The sequence below is a fragment of the Monodon monoceros genome, unplaced genomic scaffold (genome assembly GCF_005190385.1).
Source record: "Monodon monoceros isolate NGI ecotype Baffin Bay Population unplaced genomic scaffold, NGI_Narwhal_1 Super_Scaffold_14, whole genome shotgun sequence".
NCBI lineage: Eukaryota > Metazoa > Chordata > Mammalia > Artiodactyla > Monodontidae > Monodon > Monodon monoceros.
Window position 1 is genome coordinate 48,844,994 of NW_021703770.1, and position 17,179 is coordinate 48,862,172.

General features: G+C 35.5%; 1 protein-coding gene across 10 annotated transcripts in view; it reads right to left on the reverse strand.

The window, feature by feature from the left end:
• RALYL (RALY RNA binding protein like) overlaps positions 1 to 17,179 on the reverse strand; it is an 829,152-nt gene that overhangs the window by 273,599 nt on the left and 538,374 nt on the right. Inside the window, exon 1 of one of the 10 annotated variants that reach the window (XM_029223115.1) lies at positions 9,694 to 9,819. The exons of the other annotated variants lie outside the window; for them this stretch is intronic. Within the exon in view, the coding sequence (XP_029078948.1) occupies positions 9,694 to 9,730 (37 nt within the window). The 5' untranslated portion in view covers positions 9,731 to 9,819. Of the gene's footprint in view, positions 1 to 9,693; positions 9,820 to 17,179 lie in introns of those variants that run through there. 10 annotated transcript variants of the gene reach the window in all.

Below are 17,179 nucleotides of genomic sequence, written 5' to 3' on the forward strand. Positions count from 1 at the left end.
ATTTCAGACCTAGGGACACATACTGACTGAAAGTGAGAAGATGGAAAAAGATATTCCATGCAAATGGAAATCAAAAGAAAGCTGGAGTAGCAATTCTAATATCAGACAAAATATACTTTAAATTAAAGACTATTACAAGGGACAAAGAAGGACACTACATAATGATCAAGGGATCAATCCAAGAAGAAGATATAACAATTGTACATATTTATGCACCCAACATAGGAGCACCTCAATACATAAGGCAAATACTAACAGCAGTAAAAGGGGAAATCTACAGTCACACAATCATAGTAGGGGACTTTAACACCCCACTTTCACCAATGGACAGATCATCCAAAATGAAAATAAATAAGGAAACACAAACTTTAAATGATGTATTAAACAAGATGGACTCAATTGATATTTATAGGACACTCCATCCAAAAACAAAAGAATACACATTTTTCTCAAGTGCTCATGAAACATTCTCCAGGATAGATCATATCTTGGGTCACAAATCAAGCCTTGGTAAATTTAAGAAAATTGAAATCGTATCAAGTATCTTATGCGACCACAACGCTTTGAGACTAGATATCAATTACAGGAAAAGATATGTAAAAAATACAAACACATGGAGGCTAAACAATACACTACTTAATAACCAACTGATCACTGAAGAAATCAAAGAGAAAATCAAAATACCTAGAAACAAATGACAATGGAGACATGACAAACCAAAACCTATGGAATGCAGCAAAAGCAGTTCCAGCAGGGAAGTTTTAGCAATAAAATCCTACCTTAAGAAACAGGAAACGTCTCAAATAAACAACCTAAACTTGCACCCAAAGCAATTAGAGAAAGAACAAAAAAACGCAAAGTTAGCAAAAGGAAAGAAATCATAAATATCAGATCAGAAATAAATTTAAAATAAATGAAGGAAACGACACCAAAGATCAATAAAACTACAAGCTGGTTCTTTGAGAAGATAAACAAAATTGATAAACCATTAGCCAGACTAATCAAGAAAAAAAGGGAGAAGACTCAAATCAATAGAATTAGAAATGAAAAAGGAGAAGTAACAACTGACACTGCAGAAATACAAAGGATCATGAGAGATTACTACAAGCAACACTATGCCAATAAAATGGACATCATTGAAGAAATGAACAAATTCTTAGGAATGCACAACCTGCAAAGACTGAACCAGGAAGAAATAGAAAAATACGAACAGACCAATCACAAGCACTGAAATTGAAACTGTGATTAAAAATTTTCCAACAAACAAAAGCCCAGGACCAGATGGCTTCACAGGTGAATTCTATCAAACATTTAAAGAGATAACATCTATCCTTCTCAAACTCTTCCAAAATATAGCAGAGGGAGGAACACTCCCAAACTCATTCTACAAGGCCACCATCACCCTGATAGCAAAACCAGACAAAGATGTCACAAAGAACGAAAACTACAGACCAATATCACTGATGAACATAGATGCAAAAATCCTCAACAAAATACTAGCAAACAGAATCCAAAAGCATTTTAAAGGGATCATACACCATGATCAAATGGGATTTATTCCAGGAATTCAAGGATACTTCAATATACGCAAATCAATCAACGTGATACAACCTATTAACAAATTGAAGGAGAAAAACCATATAATCATCTCAATAGATGTAGAGAAAGCTTTCAACAAAATTCAACACCCATTTATTATAAAAACCCTGCAGAAAGTAGGCATAGAGGGAACTGTCCTCAACATAATAAAGGCCATATATGACAAACCCACAGCCAACATCATCCTCAATGGTGAAAAACTGAAACCATTTCCACTAAGATCAGGAACAAGACAAGGTTGCCCACTCTCCCCACTATTATTCAACATAGTTTTGGAAGTTTTTGCCACAGCAATCAGAGATGAAAAATAAATAAAAGGAATTGAAATCGGAAAAGAAGAAGTAAAGCTGTCACTGTTTGCAGACGACATGATACTATACATAGAGAATCCAAAGATGCTACCAGAAAACTTCTAGAGCTAATCAATGAATTTGGTAAAGGAGCAGGATACAAAATTAATGCACAGAAATCTCTGGCATTCCTATACACTAATGATGAAAAATCGGAAAGTGAAATTAAGAAAACACTCCCATTTACCATTGCAACAAAAAGAATAAAATATCTAGGAATAAACCTACCTAAGGAGACAAAAGACCTGTATACAGAAAATTATAAGACACTGATGAAATAAAGTAAAAGTGATACAAATAAATGGAGAGATATACCATGTTCCTGGATTGGAAGAATCAACATTGTGAAAATGACTCTACTACCCAAAGCAATCTACAGATTCAATGCAATACCTATCAAATTACCAATGGCATTTTTCACAGAGTTAGAACAAAAAATTTCAAAATTTGTATGGAAACACATAAGACCCCGAATAGCAAAAGCAATCTTGAGAAAAAAAAATGAAGCTGGAGGAATCAGACTCCCTGACTTCAGAGTATACTACAAAGCTACAGTAATCAAGACATTATGGTACTGGCACAAAAACAGAAATGTAGATCAATGGAACAGGGTAGAAAGCCCAGAGATAAACCCACGCACATACGGTCACCTTATCTTTGATAAAGGAGGCAAGAATATACAGTGGAGAAAAGACAGCCTCTTCAATAAGTGGTGCTGGGAAAACTGAACAGGTACATGTAAAAGTTTGAAATTAGAACACTCCCTAACACCATATACAAAAATAAACTCAAAATGGATTAAAGACCTCAATGTAAGGCCGGATACTCTCAAACTCTTAGAAGAAAACTTAGGCAGAACACTATATGACATAAATCACAGCAAGATCCTTTTTGACCCACCTCCTAGAGAAATGGAAATAAAAACAGAAATAAACAAATGGAACCTAATGAATCTTAAAAGCTTTTGCACAGCATAAGAAGCCATAAACAAGACCAAGAGACAACCCTCAGAATGGGAGAAAATATTTACAAATGAAGCAACTGACAAAGGATTAATCTCCGAGATTTACAAGCAGCTCATGCCACTCAATAACAAAAAATCAAACAACCCAATCCAAAAATGGGCAGAAGACCTAGATAGACATTTCTCCAAAGAAGATATACAGATTGCCAACAAACACATGAAAGAATGCTCAACACCATTAATCATTAGAGAAATGCAAATCAAAACTACAATGAGATATCACCTCACACCAGTCAGAATGGCCATCATCCAAATATCTAGAAACAATAAATGCTGGAGAGGGTGTATAGAAAAGGGAGCACTCTTTCACTGTTGGTGGGAATGTAAATTGATACAGCCACTATGGAGAACAGTATGGAGGTTCCTTAAAAAACTAAAAATAGAATTACCATACCACCCAGCAACCTCACTACTGGACATATACCCTGAGAAAACCATAATTCAAAAAGAGTCATGTACCAAAATGTCCATTGCAGCTCTATTTACAATAGCCTGGACATGGAAGCAACCTAAGTGTTCATCATCAGATGAATAGATTAACAAGATGTGGCACATATATACAATGGAATATTACTCAGCCAGCAAAAGAAACGAAATTGAGATATTTGTAGTGAGGTGAATGGACCTAGAGTCTGTCACACAGAGTGAAGTAAGTCAGAAAGAGAAAAACAAATACCATATGCTAACACATATATATGGAATCTAAGAAAAAAAAATGGTTATGAAGAACTTAGGGGTAAGATGGGAATAAAGACACAGACCTCTTAGAGAATGGACTTGAGGACATGGGGAGGCAGAAGGGTAAGCTGTGACATAGTGAGAGAGTGGCATGGACATATATATACTACCAAATGTAAAGAAGATAGCTAGTGGGAAGCAGCCGCATAGCACAGGAAGATCAGCTCGGTGCTTTGTGACCACCTAGAGGGGTGGGATAGGGAGGGTGGGAGGGAGGGAGACTCAAGAGGGAAGAGATATGGGAATATATGTATATGTATAACTGATTCACTTTGTTATAAAACAGAAACTAACACACCGTTGTAAAACAGTTATACTCCAATAAAAACGTTTAAAAAAAAAAAGAAAAAAAGAAAAATACATGGAGGAGAGGTAGAGAGAGAGAGAGAGAGAGAAATGAATAAGTATTCCCACAGGCAGAATCAGTTGCAGGCTGGAGCCTGTAAAAGTAAAGTAAATGATCAAGGATGCTGGGCTGACTGTTATGTATTTCCATATAAGGTCAATTTGTATCAAGGGTGTTATCAGTCAGCCTGTACATCTCTGCTCCCAAACTGACAACTATGGTCCCGTTATGCTCAATCAGACCATCCTGATTCTATCCATGAAGACATGATTTCATGGAGGAATATATAATGTAACAAATTATCAATCCATACCTGTTATAGAATTCATATAAAGAACTTGAGAGAAAAAATGACTGGAGAAATTGTAGATCTCAGAGCAGAATTCCCAACAAGCATCAATAACAGAGAAATCAGGGATTGAATTTAATAGTGTCCTCCAGGAAGGACAGCAGTCTGTGTCTTTCTGTCCATTCCTTAAGAGGTCTTATAACAATTCTATAAAACTATAAATTTATTTTTTTCTCATTGTAAGATTTTTAAAGAGAGAGAGAATCTTAACATATCAAGAATACAAGGATATTTATAAGATGGTAAATCAGAAAATATCCTTGTTCGAATAATGTCTTTCTGACCTCTGGATGACCGCTGTTTGATTGTCTTGCAGTTAATGATTGAATGCCTTGCCTACTACAAAGTGTAATGAATTTTATGCATTCTTACAATTGTCATTTAAAAAAAATTGCATGAGTCACTTAAAAGTGTGGATAGTGTTTCTTAAAAGTTAATAAATAAATTTTATATCTCAATTTAGTTATACATAAAATATACGATTCCACTTAATTCTATTGGCTTGGCCAAAAAGTTCGTTCGGGTTTTTCCATAACGTCTTATGGAAAAACCTGAAAGAACGTTTTGGCCTACTCAATATGTTTTCCTCTACCCGTCCAATGCTCCTGATGCTTTTTCTTTCCAATTCTCTTTTTTTTTTTTTAATTGAAGTATATTTCATTTACAATGGTGTGTTAGTTTCAGGTATACAGCAAAGTGATTCAGTTATACATATATACACATCTATTCTTTTTCAGATTATTTTCCATTATAGGTTATTACAAGATATTGAATATAGTTCCCTGCGCTATACAGTAGGCCCTTGTTGTTTATCTATTTTATATATAGTAGTGTGTATCTGTTAATACCAATCTCACATCTTTTCAGTAATTCAAGATTGCCTAATTTGTGGTCCTCCAATATCCCAATTACCCCAGGGACTCTGCACATGCCGTTTCTGCCTGAACTATCCAGGAAGCAGAGTTTGCTCCTTCATTTCCTTTGGGTGTCTGATCAACTGTCACCTTAATCACCTTGGTTTTTCCTGACTGACTACCCTATAGAAAATAATAATTTTCTACCTCACCTTCCAAAAGTCCCTTTCCCTTTTTTGCTCTATTCTTTTCCATAGTACTTAGCATCACGTGGAGTAATATATATTTATTTGTGTGTCATCTTCCCTTCTCCAATAGAATTTTGTTTTGTTCATTGCTACAGCCATAGCACTAAAGCAGTGTCTGAAGGTAATATAACAAGTGATCAATAAATATTTATTTAATGATTAAACATTATTAGTCTGTGATGGATTGTTATGGGCGAAGCATTTCTTTATGCTCTGAGAATGCTTCAAGAAAGAATAAAAGGTACCTCACATAAAAAATAAATCTTAGATTAGTGGAATAAACAATTTTCAATGTATATGACAGAATATAGAAAGTGTAAATAAAATTACAATTTATCATCTGAGAAAAAGAACAAAAAGGTAAGTTTGACTTGGAAACTGGGGGAACCTTTAAGAAGGAGATGACATTTGAGTGACACCTCTACCAGAGATGATTTCTATACATGAAGATGCAAGTGAAGGCCACCCATCAACAGGAAGATGTATGGGCAAAGACATGGAAATGAGAGAGTATGAATGTTTGGGGTAATGAAATAGCCCAATAAAGGTTAGAACATAGTATCAGGAAGGAAATATGCAGTGAGTGACAATGATATAAATGTCTGTGTTACAAGGTCGTGGTTGTATTTCATTTTCTAGTTCAGCAATTCCCAATATTTGAGAATATGTGAACACCTTTTTTAAACATTGAAACACAATGAGATCCCTGTGTGATATAGTTGTTAAAAATAAAATATAAAACATATGACATTAAAAGCTATTAAAATTTACTATGACCTTTTAAATATATTAGTTTTCATTAGAACCAAAAAATAGTATATGAGTATATAGGTATGTGTACATGATATACATATGGGGGATATATGTATTTTTTCATCATTGTACAGGCAGTGATTAATATTCATATGGATTCTAGGACCTCTTACAGTAAATCCATGGTCACATGGATCTGAAGCACATGAGCCCGGAGCCACAGTTTAGGCAATGAGAACTTGTCACACGTCTTCGAGTAGGAGTCTTACTTGATGAGGCCTATGTTGTGAAAGCACTGAGGGTTAGAGATGGAAGACATCTTAGAAACCGTCTTCTCTGCAATGTCTGCTGAAGGTATAGAAGAAGAAATTGCAACCCACAGAGATAACAGACCTTGGCTGAGATTACAAGCAGAGAACTGTCACTAGTATTCAGATTTCTGAAGTGATCTCATCACATATTTCCATAATAAGATAGATAAAATCACCCAAACATATCATTAGCAATCAAAAATGAATATCTGTTCCTAGTTAGTAATAAGATAAAACGTTACATACCTAAAATTAGACATACACAGTTTTCTCTGCTGTGGTACAAGGATTGTAGTATTTTTTCAAATTCTCTATCTAATATCACATGGATCCTACTCTAGTTTTTCTCTTAAGTCTGTATTTCAAAACATATTCATCTTTAAGAATTTATCTCCATGTCTCTTTTAAAAACAAAAAATTGTTTTCTCAAGGTCATCTGGAATTTCAGCAAAGGAGATTACAGGTGTACCTTGTTTTATACATAATAAGGATTTTTGAAAATTAAACATAAGCTGCACACTTCAATAAATAGATTGATTCAGTATGTATAAAAATTCAGTATTTAAATGCTAACAGAAAAATTTGTACTGGTGATGATTTCCACCCCAACCTAATTTGTAAAAATAGGCTTACATATATTAGAGTCCCTTAAAGTGGTTTCTACCGGCCTGGCTCTGGTGAAATCAACATCTGACACATGGAAACATTTTTTATTACCACTCGACCAATTCTGTATCTAACTGAAAGTCCTTATGCAGTTATGCATAGGTAAGATCTGCTATCTTAATGAACATTGAAGCGACTTCTTTTCTATAACAATTGCTCCATCAAAAGCAAGGAAAAGGGTACTCTTCCCTTTCTCTCCTTCTCCTCTACAGGGAATTATACATAACTAATCTAGACATGAGTGAGGAATGGATTTCAAAGTCTCCCAGGAATTTCCAAAGACTTAGTGACATTTACACTTTAAAATGTCTTTTACAGGTATCTTTGCTCTCCTGCTTCTTTTCAAATCCCTGGCATAATCATATGCACCTTTCCTATTCCTCCTTTCGGAGCCTGTAAAAGAAAGTTGCATTATTTTTACTAAAGGACATTATATTAAATTTTTAGGTAATGAGAACATTAGAAAGTTTATTTATGTACTTTTCCAGTTTTAAAAAAAATCGTAAGAACATTTTCCTTCTTTCCCACATTGAAATTTGTTAAGTGTGCAATTATTGCTTTAATTGGATTACAATTACCTCTATGTTAGTTTATGCTTTTTACATGATCAAAAACACATAAAAGATATGAATGGAAATGCACTGTATTTTGGTGATGGGATAATTCAGATATTTTTATATATCCATTAGATAGCAAACAATTGTATTACATTCTGCTTTTGCAAATATTGTTAGTATAAGAAAGAAATTCATTTAAGGATTCTATTTGCTTTTATTGCAAGCTTTCTATGTACCTTAACTTTATTATATTCTTGCTGTCCAATATTTTATATGATTAGAATATAGAAACAGTTAATGCAATGTAATACAGCTAACTGATACAATTAAACGTAAGTAACACATTAGTTTTTTTTAAAACTAAATCATTCAGTACACCCTACTGTGTTCATCCTGTATAATTATACATCTTCTGACTTGTCTCATGTAATTCACAATTTCTTCCTGCTGCTTAATCACAGACTTCAGCAAGCACATTTTAGGGGAAGAAACTCAGTAAAATTTTTCTGAGAATCTTTTATTTGTCATGTGTATTAAGGCAATGATTACTCCCATGGAAAAAAATGAGGGGGTGTACAAAAGATACAGGAGTAAAAGTGCAAGATGGTTTTCAAGTACATGCATAATTTAGATTCATTCTTGTGGGAGGAAATCACAAGGGAATTAATCAGCAATATATTTGTAGATTTTATACCAATCATTTTTATAAGAAAAAAGTAGCAATTATTATATGTTGTTTCTCAATCACAAGAAAGAAATGGCATCAAAAGGCAATCAGGCATAGAAAATCAAACTGGCAGTCCTGTCCCTCAGAGCTTTCTGTGATGCATAAAACTTCTTGGAACAAGAGAAATATTAGTGTTCAGGTCTTCATGAAAAATTGACCAAAATGAGGTCATTCTCAAAAAAAAAATCACATGTCTATCATATTTTGGCCTTTTGATGGAGTAATTGTTGCTGATAGTCTTGCTATGTTTTAAAATATTTGATAACATCTAAGGACATCATAGGAATAATGAAAAAGTGCAGACTTTGACTATAGAACAAGTTGTAGTTACCTGTCTAAGATGGCAAATAGAGTCAGTGACAGGACACACTGGGCTAAATATGGTAATAATTACTTTAGGCAATGGAAAAGATAAAGTGATAAAGAGTTGGGCTTACTGGAGAGAGATGTGATTGGAAAGCTTTCCATGACAGGCATATTGCTTTACCATAAAACACAGTTTTATTATAAGACTCTTTGATTTTTAGCTAAATCCTAATGGCTTTCAGTTCCTAATCATCTTTGTTCTGGACTTTAGGCCAGGGTGATTTTGCTGCTCCTTTTCAGTCAGAATCAGCCCCTTTAGGTTAGATTACAGATGACTCCTTTTAACCCTTTAAAATGATGCCTGTAGTGAAGTATGACAAATATGCTCTGGTCCAAGAAGTTTGGCAATGAATATCTCATTAAATATTCAGCTTGTCATTCACAATTAACTCTCTCCCCTCCATTCAGAACTGTTTTATTTCCACTGAGAGTTATGATTGAAATTGGATGAATAAATATAAGTGGTTTTTTTTTAAAAAAAAAAAAAAGAGAGAGAGGGAGAGAGAGAGAACTATCCAGTTATCATGCCTGTATGAAGGATGCTGAGCTAGACTGAAATTGCATTTGATCTGTTTCTCTGTTGATTTTGTAAACCTTTCCAAAGGTTTCCATAGTAACAAGTGAATTAGCCCCTTTCCCCCCAACATCTTTCAAGCATGTAACAGGGATAAAGGTTAGGGTGAAAAAAGCTACAATATCTTTTCTACTCCCAGGATATATCTGAAGTCATGATTAGTCTTTTAAGAAATCAAGTATGTTTCTCTCACCACAGTCATATGAAAAAGTTGGGTCAGAATTTACTTACATCTCTGATGTCTGCGTTTGCTCCTGTACATGGTCATTCTGAAAAAATCCGACTTTCTAAGAAGTAATTGCTTTGACCACGGAGACAAAGAGAGGGTTGTGCTCCTGCTTTGCAGTAAGACTGTTGCTCACTGACAGAAGGTAACCAGCAATCACACAGTGAAAGCCAGGGTAATACCATTCTCATAAAATTACAGGGGAGATGTTACAGCCTGTAACTACTCTATCTAATGCAAATCTTCTAGAGCAAATTGTATTTCCTTCACCTCCCCCCAACTGATATCAGTTAAGTTCTCTAATAAAATCTCCACTATTAAAGTGCTGTGCTCAAAATAATGTTCAATTAAGAATAGATTCATATAATTAGCAAGAATAGTAAAACTGAAAATCTAAATATGAAATATAAGAACCCCAGTTATTTATTTACATAAATTAAAAACTATCCTTTGAATTCTCATGTCTTTTAGCCACTCTGGAATGTTTAGATTTGTATTTTATTTTGAAACTACTAAATTCTTTCCTTCTTTGAGCTCCCGATGCACTTCGTAGTGTCAATTATTAAAGCAATTATCACTTTTAGGTTTGTCTAATTCTCTGAACAGACTGCTTCTCAGGAAAAGTGGGAATTACGTGTTTTCACATTATATCCCCAGGCCTAGTACAGAGGAACGCACAACAGGGTCTCAGGTTTAGTGAGTACCTACTCTGTGCTACACATTCTGACCCCTCCAGAAGGAAGCCTTTCATAAAGCTTTCTCCCGCCTTCACGCCGCCACCTCTCCTCGTTTTAGTCCTCAGACCTCTATTTTCACAGTATTTTGGGCACAGTATTTTGGGTATTTTAAGGACAATGTCCTTACCTGAACATTGTCATCTCAACTGGACACAGAAGAAGCTTTGTCTTTGTATGTCTTGTACTCTCTGCTCTGAAATCAATGCCTGGCACACAGCAGAAACTCAGGAATACTACCTCTCTCAAACCCTCCACAAGAGTACGTGCTTTCAAATCTCCTTTATGTGCTCATTAGGGTGTCTGAAATGCAGTTTTTATTTAAAATACAGAAGGATTTATACACTAGTGAAGAATTTCTATGTGATATGACTTGATTATGCATAAATCTTCATCTTCCAGCCAAAACCAGAAAACATCTTCAACTGTCAAAATTCTTTTTTAGTGTTAGCAAACTCAGGCTACTTACTAATAGGAGGAGATATCATTTCCACAGTTCTTCTTAATAGAAGGATTATTTCAGTGTCATGAATACTTTTACACTTAAGTAATTACTACAGTTCATGTTCACAGATACCAAGAACAGCATTTTAACAAGTTTTTGGCAGTATTCCTCTCTAGTTTCCTTGACTTTGGACTAAAAAGCTGCACTGTTTAATAAGATGCTCTGTCAAAGACCACTATGGGTATTTCTTACTATAAGGCATAGTCAGTATCTGTATATATCTACATACAATCTGAAACACTAGGAGGATTTTCCTTGTGTTTTTAACAATAGTGAGATGAAAATATTTCAAAAAGAAATTAGGCTTTTTCTGAATGACATATAATACACCTTATGTTCCACAACCTTACTTGCTTAATTTTTCTCCATAGCACATTGTGATCACCTAACAAAATCTGTATTCACTTGTTTGTTTTCCGCCTGTCTGTCTCTGCCTATTAGAACATAAGCTTCCAGAGGACAGGGCTTCCTCTTCCTCAGAGAGATCAGTACCTGGCACAAAATAGGGTCTCAGCAAATATTTGCTGAATAAGTGACTTTTTATGAACAAATTTAAATGATAAAAGCAATATGATCACAGATTATTTTTCAATGAATTAGTACAAAAACAAAATTCATGCTTATTGACTAAAATTACTTTCTTACTTAATGCAAATACTTGTCATTTCACACCTATCTTTTGGCCCCAAGATGAGTCTGAATGAGTTCACTGATTTAGATGAAATTGCTTATATTCAGAGATGTGAAGATATATTTTTAAATTTACTGGAACAAAGTCACAATGAACAAGCAAGTTCTCTTTTATAAAAATTACTCATTCCGTAAGACCAACAAACATAAAACCTATTACAGTCAAACAAATTAAAACAAAGTTTGTCTGACATATGTGTTATATATAATTTTGATATGAATAACCATGTCATTAATGATTATTAGGTAGAAATAGCCTAATTACATGACACAAATGCTATTAATTTTAACAATATTACATGGTACAATCAAATTTGTAGTTTTTCTCTTTTACATTGTTAGTTCTTCATTATCTATAATTAACATCAATCTGAACATTCTTCATAAAGACCATGTGACAATTTAATTTCATCCACATATGCAACAACCTCTCACCCAGCCTCACTCATCATCACACATACACAGATGCATGTTAAAACAAATATCCTGGGGCTTCCCTGGTGGTGCAGTGGTTGAGAGTCCTCTTGCCGATGCAGGGGACACTGGTTCGTGCCCCGGTCCGGAAAGATCCCACATGCAGCGGAGCGTCTAGGCCCATGAGCCATGGTCACTGAGCCTGCACGTCTGGAGCCTGTGCTCCGCAACAGGAGAGGCCACAGCAGTGAGAGGCCCGTGTACCGGAAAAAAAAAAAAAGAAACCCCCCCAAAAATAACCCCCAAAAAACCCTAAAAAATATCCTGACTCATAGTCATCAATGTTTGGCACACCTTGTACCAAAGCTGACTTTCTTAGGCTCTATATAGGGATTTTTACTCTCATCAACCCCTTCCTACATTACTTTTCTCACCTCAGGGTATAGAAAGCATCCACTCTTGAATCTTATATCTCGGGTCAGTGGATTAAATCCTGTTTTAAACCATCAAAATTGGGGACCTCAAATATACCTAATGAATTAAGGCCAAATTCATGAGTACCATGTTGCAGTACAGGTAGGAAGATGAGAGAGAGGCAGGGGCAGTGGCTGAGGGAGAGGAGGGGATTTAGTAAAAGCAGAACCTGGGCAACTTTCAGCCAAAAGAATGAAGAGGAAGAATGTAGACATAATAAGGCACAAAATGTCAGTGAAAAGAAGGCAGGTGCCAGCATATCATTCTTTTTTTCCAACCGTCTTAAAAAATACAGACTGAACAAGAAGTGTTTTGTCTTCAAAATCAGATTTATGCCTGTAATGTCAGAGGTCAAAAGAAGCATTGCTTGCTTTATAAAATATCTCCATATCTACTCCCACACAATATGATTTCCTTTAATGGAAGGAAGGAAGGAAGGAAGGAAGGAAGGAAGGAAGGAAGGAAGGAAGGGAGGAAGGAAGGGAGAGGGAAAGAAAGAAAGGAAAAGAGGGGCTTCCCTGGTGGCGCCGTGGTTGAGAGTCCGCCTGCCGATGCAGGGGACACGGGTTCGTGCCCCGGTCCGGGAAGATCCCACATGCCGCAGAGTGGCTGGGCCCGTGAGCCATGGCCGCTGAGCCTGTGCGTCCGGAGCCTGTTCTCTGCAACGGGAGAGGCCATAACAGTCAGAGGCCCGTGTACCGCAAAAAAAAAAAAAAAAAAGAAAGAAAGGAAAAGAGGAAGAAGCAAGCCTCTGTGTGTGTGTGTGTGTGCGCGCACACACACGTGTGTGTGAACGAGAGAGAGACAGAATGAGAACTACTCTGTGCTATGTGTCAATCACTGGGCTAGTTATATACTGTATCACTAATCTTCATAATCTTCACAACAATCCTGTTACTTAGCTATCTTTACCTCTAATTTAGAAATGAGTAAACTTTAGCCAAATGAGGACAAGTACAGGTAACATTCAGGGACACTGCATGACTTACATAGCTGGGTTGACAGCATTTAATTGGGGACTAGAACAAAATTATTTTAGGACCAAATTAGGGGGTGATGCATTTGGCAGCTGCTGGAGAAGAGTTAAATAAAAGGGTCACTAGTAATGTACTGAAATCAACAGAATGACATTTGCCCAAACTCATCACAGGAAGTGAACACTGTGTGGTTTAATAAGAGCTAACATTCATTTAGGGAGTTCATATTAGGTGCCAGATTCTCTTCTAAGAGTTTTATATGCATTACTCATTGGATACTGAAAACAGTTCTATGATGGATTTATTATTATTATTATATTATTATTGTTACTATTATTATTACTATCATCATCATCCTCATTTTATGTTTCAGTAAAATGAGGCTGAGAGCAAAGTGTTCAGAATAAAGTCTCACAGAGAGCAAGAGGTCGTGCCCTGCTTTGAACTGTCTGGCCTTTCTCTAGAGCCCGTGCACTATAACATGCCATGTAAGGTCAAAGGGATACTTTTGGCAGCTATTTAGGCAGCGGGGGATGAGGACCCACAAGGGACATGTTTCCATAACAACGAGTGATGTTAAACTAACTTCTAAGCGGGGTGGATGCAATTAACTGCAGAGTTTTGGCTGCTGGCAGGGACAGTCAAGTTCAGAAACACAGCGGACTGCTTGGGACAAGAGAAGTCTGCTCACCTCGCAGCAGTGGTGACTTCCCTTTCCCAGACATGTCACCTTCCCTGCCTCTCCTCCCCACGCCCAGCCCTCATCCTTTCCTCCAAATAAAACACTAAAAGAACGTTTAGAGAATGCCAAGAGTATCAAATTTTTAGCCCATCCAGAGTTCTAACATCCTTATCTGGTTTAAAAATTACAATATGTGTTGATTTGGATAAAACTTCTAAGAATTTCATCAAGACATAGTATGTAGACCATATAGAAGTATTTAACTTGAACTGCATGATATCTATATTTCAGAAAATTACTAGAATAATAAAATGTTAAAATTTTTCAGTGTAATAAAATTATTTTTTCAGTGTAACAAAATTATGCTGCCAAGATTCCTCATTTACAGATGTCTACTCCACAACAGACAGCTCTTACAAGTTTGTTGGATGGAAAACTGAAGGGAACTATGGGGCATGACCTCAAGGGCCTTGACCCCCATACTTCCAGCAGGAACCTGAGTCCAGATTCCCTAGGAGTTAGCCCACAGCTTTTTCCTCTGAACACACTAGCTCTGAAATTATAGCCTTAAGTGATATAAGTGATATCTCTACACTCCTTCGGTCAATTTTTCTCCAGTTTGGACAGAAATTTAACCTTTCTCTTATGTCATTCTTATCACTCAACAGCACGAGGTACAGTTGTGGACCTTCTTTATCCTTCCCTCGCTACCATGCCAGCTGTCCCCGTGGAAACGCTGCCCCTTCTCCTCTCAGATATGAACTCTGCTTTTTTTTTATTTTTTAATTTACTTTATTGGAGTATAGTTGGTTTACAATGATGGGTTAGTTTCTGGTGCACAGCAAAATGATTCAACTATACATATGAACACATATATATGTATTCTTTTACATATTCTTTTCTATTATGGTTTATTACAGGATACTGAAGATAATTCCCAGTGCTATACAGTAGGACCTTGCTGTTTATCCATTTTATACATAATAGTTTGCATCTGCTAATCCCAAACTCCCACTCCATCCCTCCCCCACCACTCCCTTGGCAACCAAAGTCTGTTCTCTATGTCTGTGAGTGTGTTTCTGTTTCATGGATAAGTTCATTTATGTACTATTTCAGATTCCATGAACTCTGCTCTCTTTATTGAAACATCTCCTTGCTGGTGAAGTCCCTATAAATCCTTGACAGAAGTTCTTTCCTCAGGATCTTTCGGGGATAACATCCAAATAATTTTCATCCCCAGCACAATCACTGATCCATCTTTTCAACAATTTAAGCCAGTATATCTACATCTTTTGTACATGTCTATATTAAGTGATTTGCTCTCTTGCCTAATGCCTCTGAAACTGGACTCTTGTCTATTTGTCCAAAGTCAAGTGCTCTCCTGTTAGTGGATAATCTAAAAATAGTTATTAATTAAAATATTGAGTCGCTATCATATAAAAATCTTATCATTTTACCTAGTACCTCATATTACTAATATATTCACCATTTGTTCTTTTTAAATCAAAGGAAACAAAACTTCTTAATGTTCGGTTCAAGTTTTCATTCAAAATATTGGTTCAAATGAGGAAAAAAAATCCTGAATGAATGATGCTTCTTTATACTTGACTGCTGTTGAAAGTGAAGTAATAAACAAACAAGTCAATTCTGCGTTCTTCAGTTTGGTTCATTAAATTTTTTTATGTATCTGGAAAAGACTTTTCTAAGATTTTTTGTAAACTATAATTGGATTTTATTACTGTCTTTATTCATTTCTTTGGACTTTCTCCAATTCCTTATGCTCTAATATCAAATAAGTCTTTGAAATCATTAAATTTTTGAAATATGTAATACCAAGTATTAATACAGTTAAAATATTTCTCCTTTATAACTCACTCTAATGTGACTTTATTTTCACCAGATCTCCTTAGTGGTAATTGCTTTTGAGCATTCTCACTTTTGCTTGCTACTCTTTTTTGTATGGTTCCCATTCCATTTTATCTCAGTTTCATCTTTCCTTTAGCCTAAATTTGATTATTCAGACTTAGCTTTATATTCTTAGTCATCTTATTTGCCCATTTATATTTGGATAAATTTGCATTGTCTCAAGTTGAATAGATTGAATACTATCTTTTTAATCATAACCTTTGGATAGGTCCAAATACCTAATGGTTACTAAAAAAATTTTTTCAAAAGAAGACTAAAACATACACAATTAAATCAACCTTGAATTTCCTAGAGTATGAAATGAGTTATTTATGCCTGTGTAAATAGTTTACCTAACTTCAACATATTTTAATAAATGTTGTTAACAAATTATACATGAAAGATGTAGTAATCCTAGACCTAAAGAAACACAGTCTCTTTGAGATCATAGCCACATAAAAGGTACTAAAACTATAACGAATTACCTTGCAGACATAGGAACACAATAATATAGTTTATTGGATGTGAACATGATGTAGGGGAATTGCTGGACCATGTTCCCTGGAGGTGTTTTATTTATGAAAAACATGTGTTCAGTAGTTCACAACTCTGTTTCAGAAACACCATCTCCACTGCATCCTGAGATGGAGAGACACTTATGAGTTTACAAGACATAATGGTGAGAAAGTAAAACATCCTTAAAGTCATAAGAGTTTCCATAATTATGAAAATTATATATAGAATTTCACTATAACAAAATTTAAAAAATAGGAAATATACTCTTATCTATCTATGTATCTATCATCTATCTACCTATCTATCAATCATCTATCTATCTATCTATCCATCTATCTATTCTTTCTATCTCTCTATCCACATACCCACCTACCTATCTTAAAAACCAGAGAGTTGTGAGTTGTAAAGCTACCTAGCAAAACAGTGTCTGGGGATGCTTAAAGGATGTCATACTCTAGAGGCCAGAATGTAGCTGAAGAAGATGCTTAAAAAAGCAGAGAAAATGCAGGCAATGGTGGTGCCAGCCAATTGGCACCTGAAGCAGAGGAAGGCAAAATGTAGCAATGCTCCATGGAGAAATAAAGTGCTCAAAGT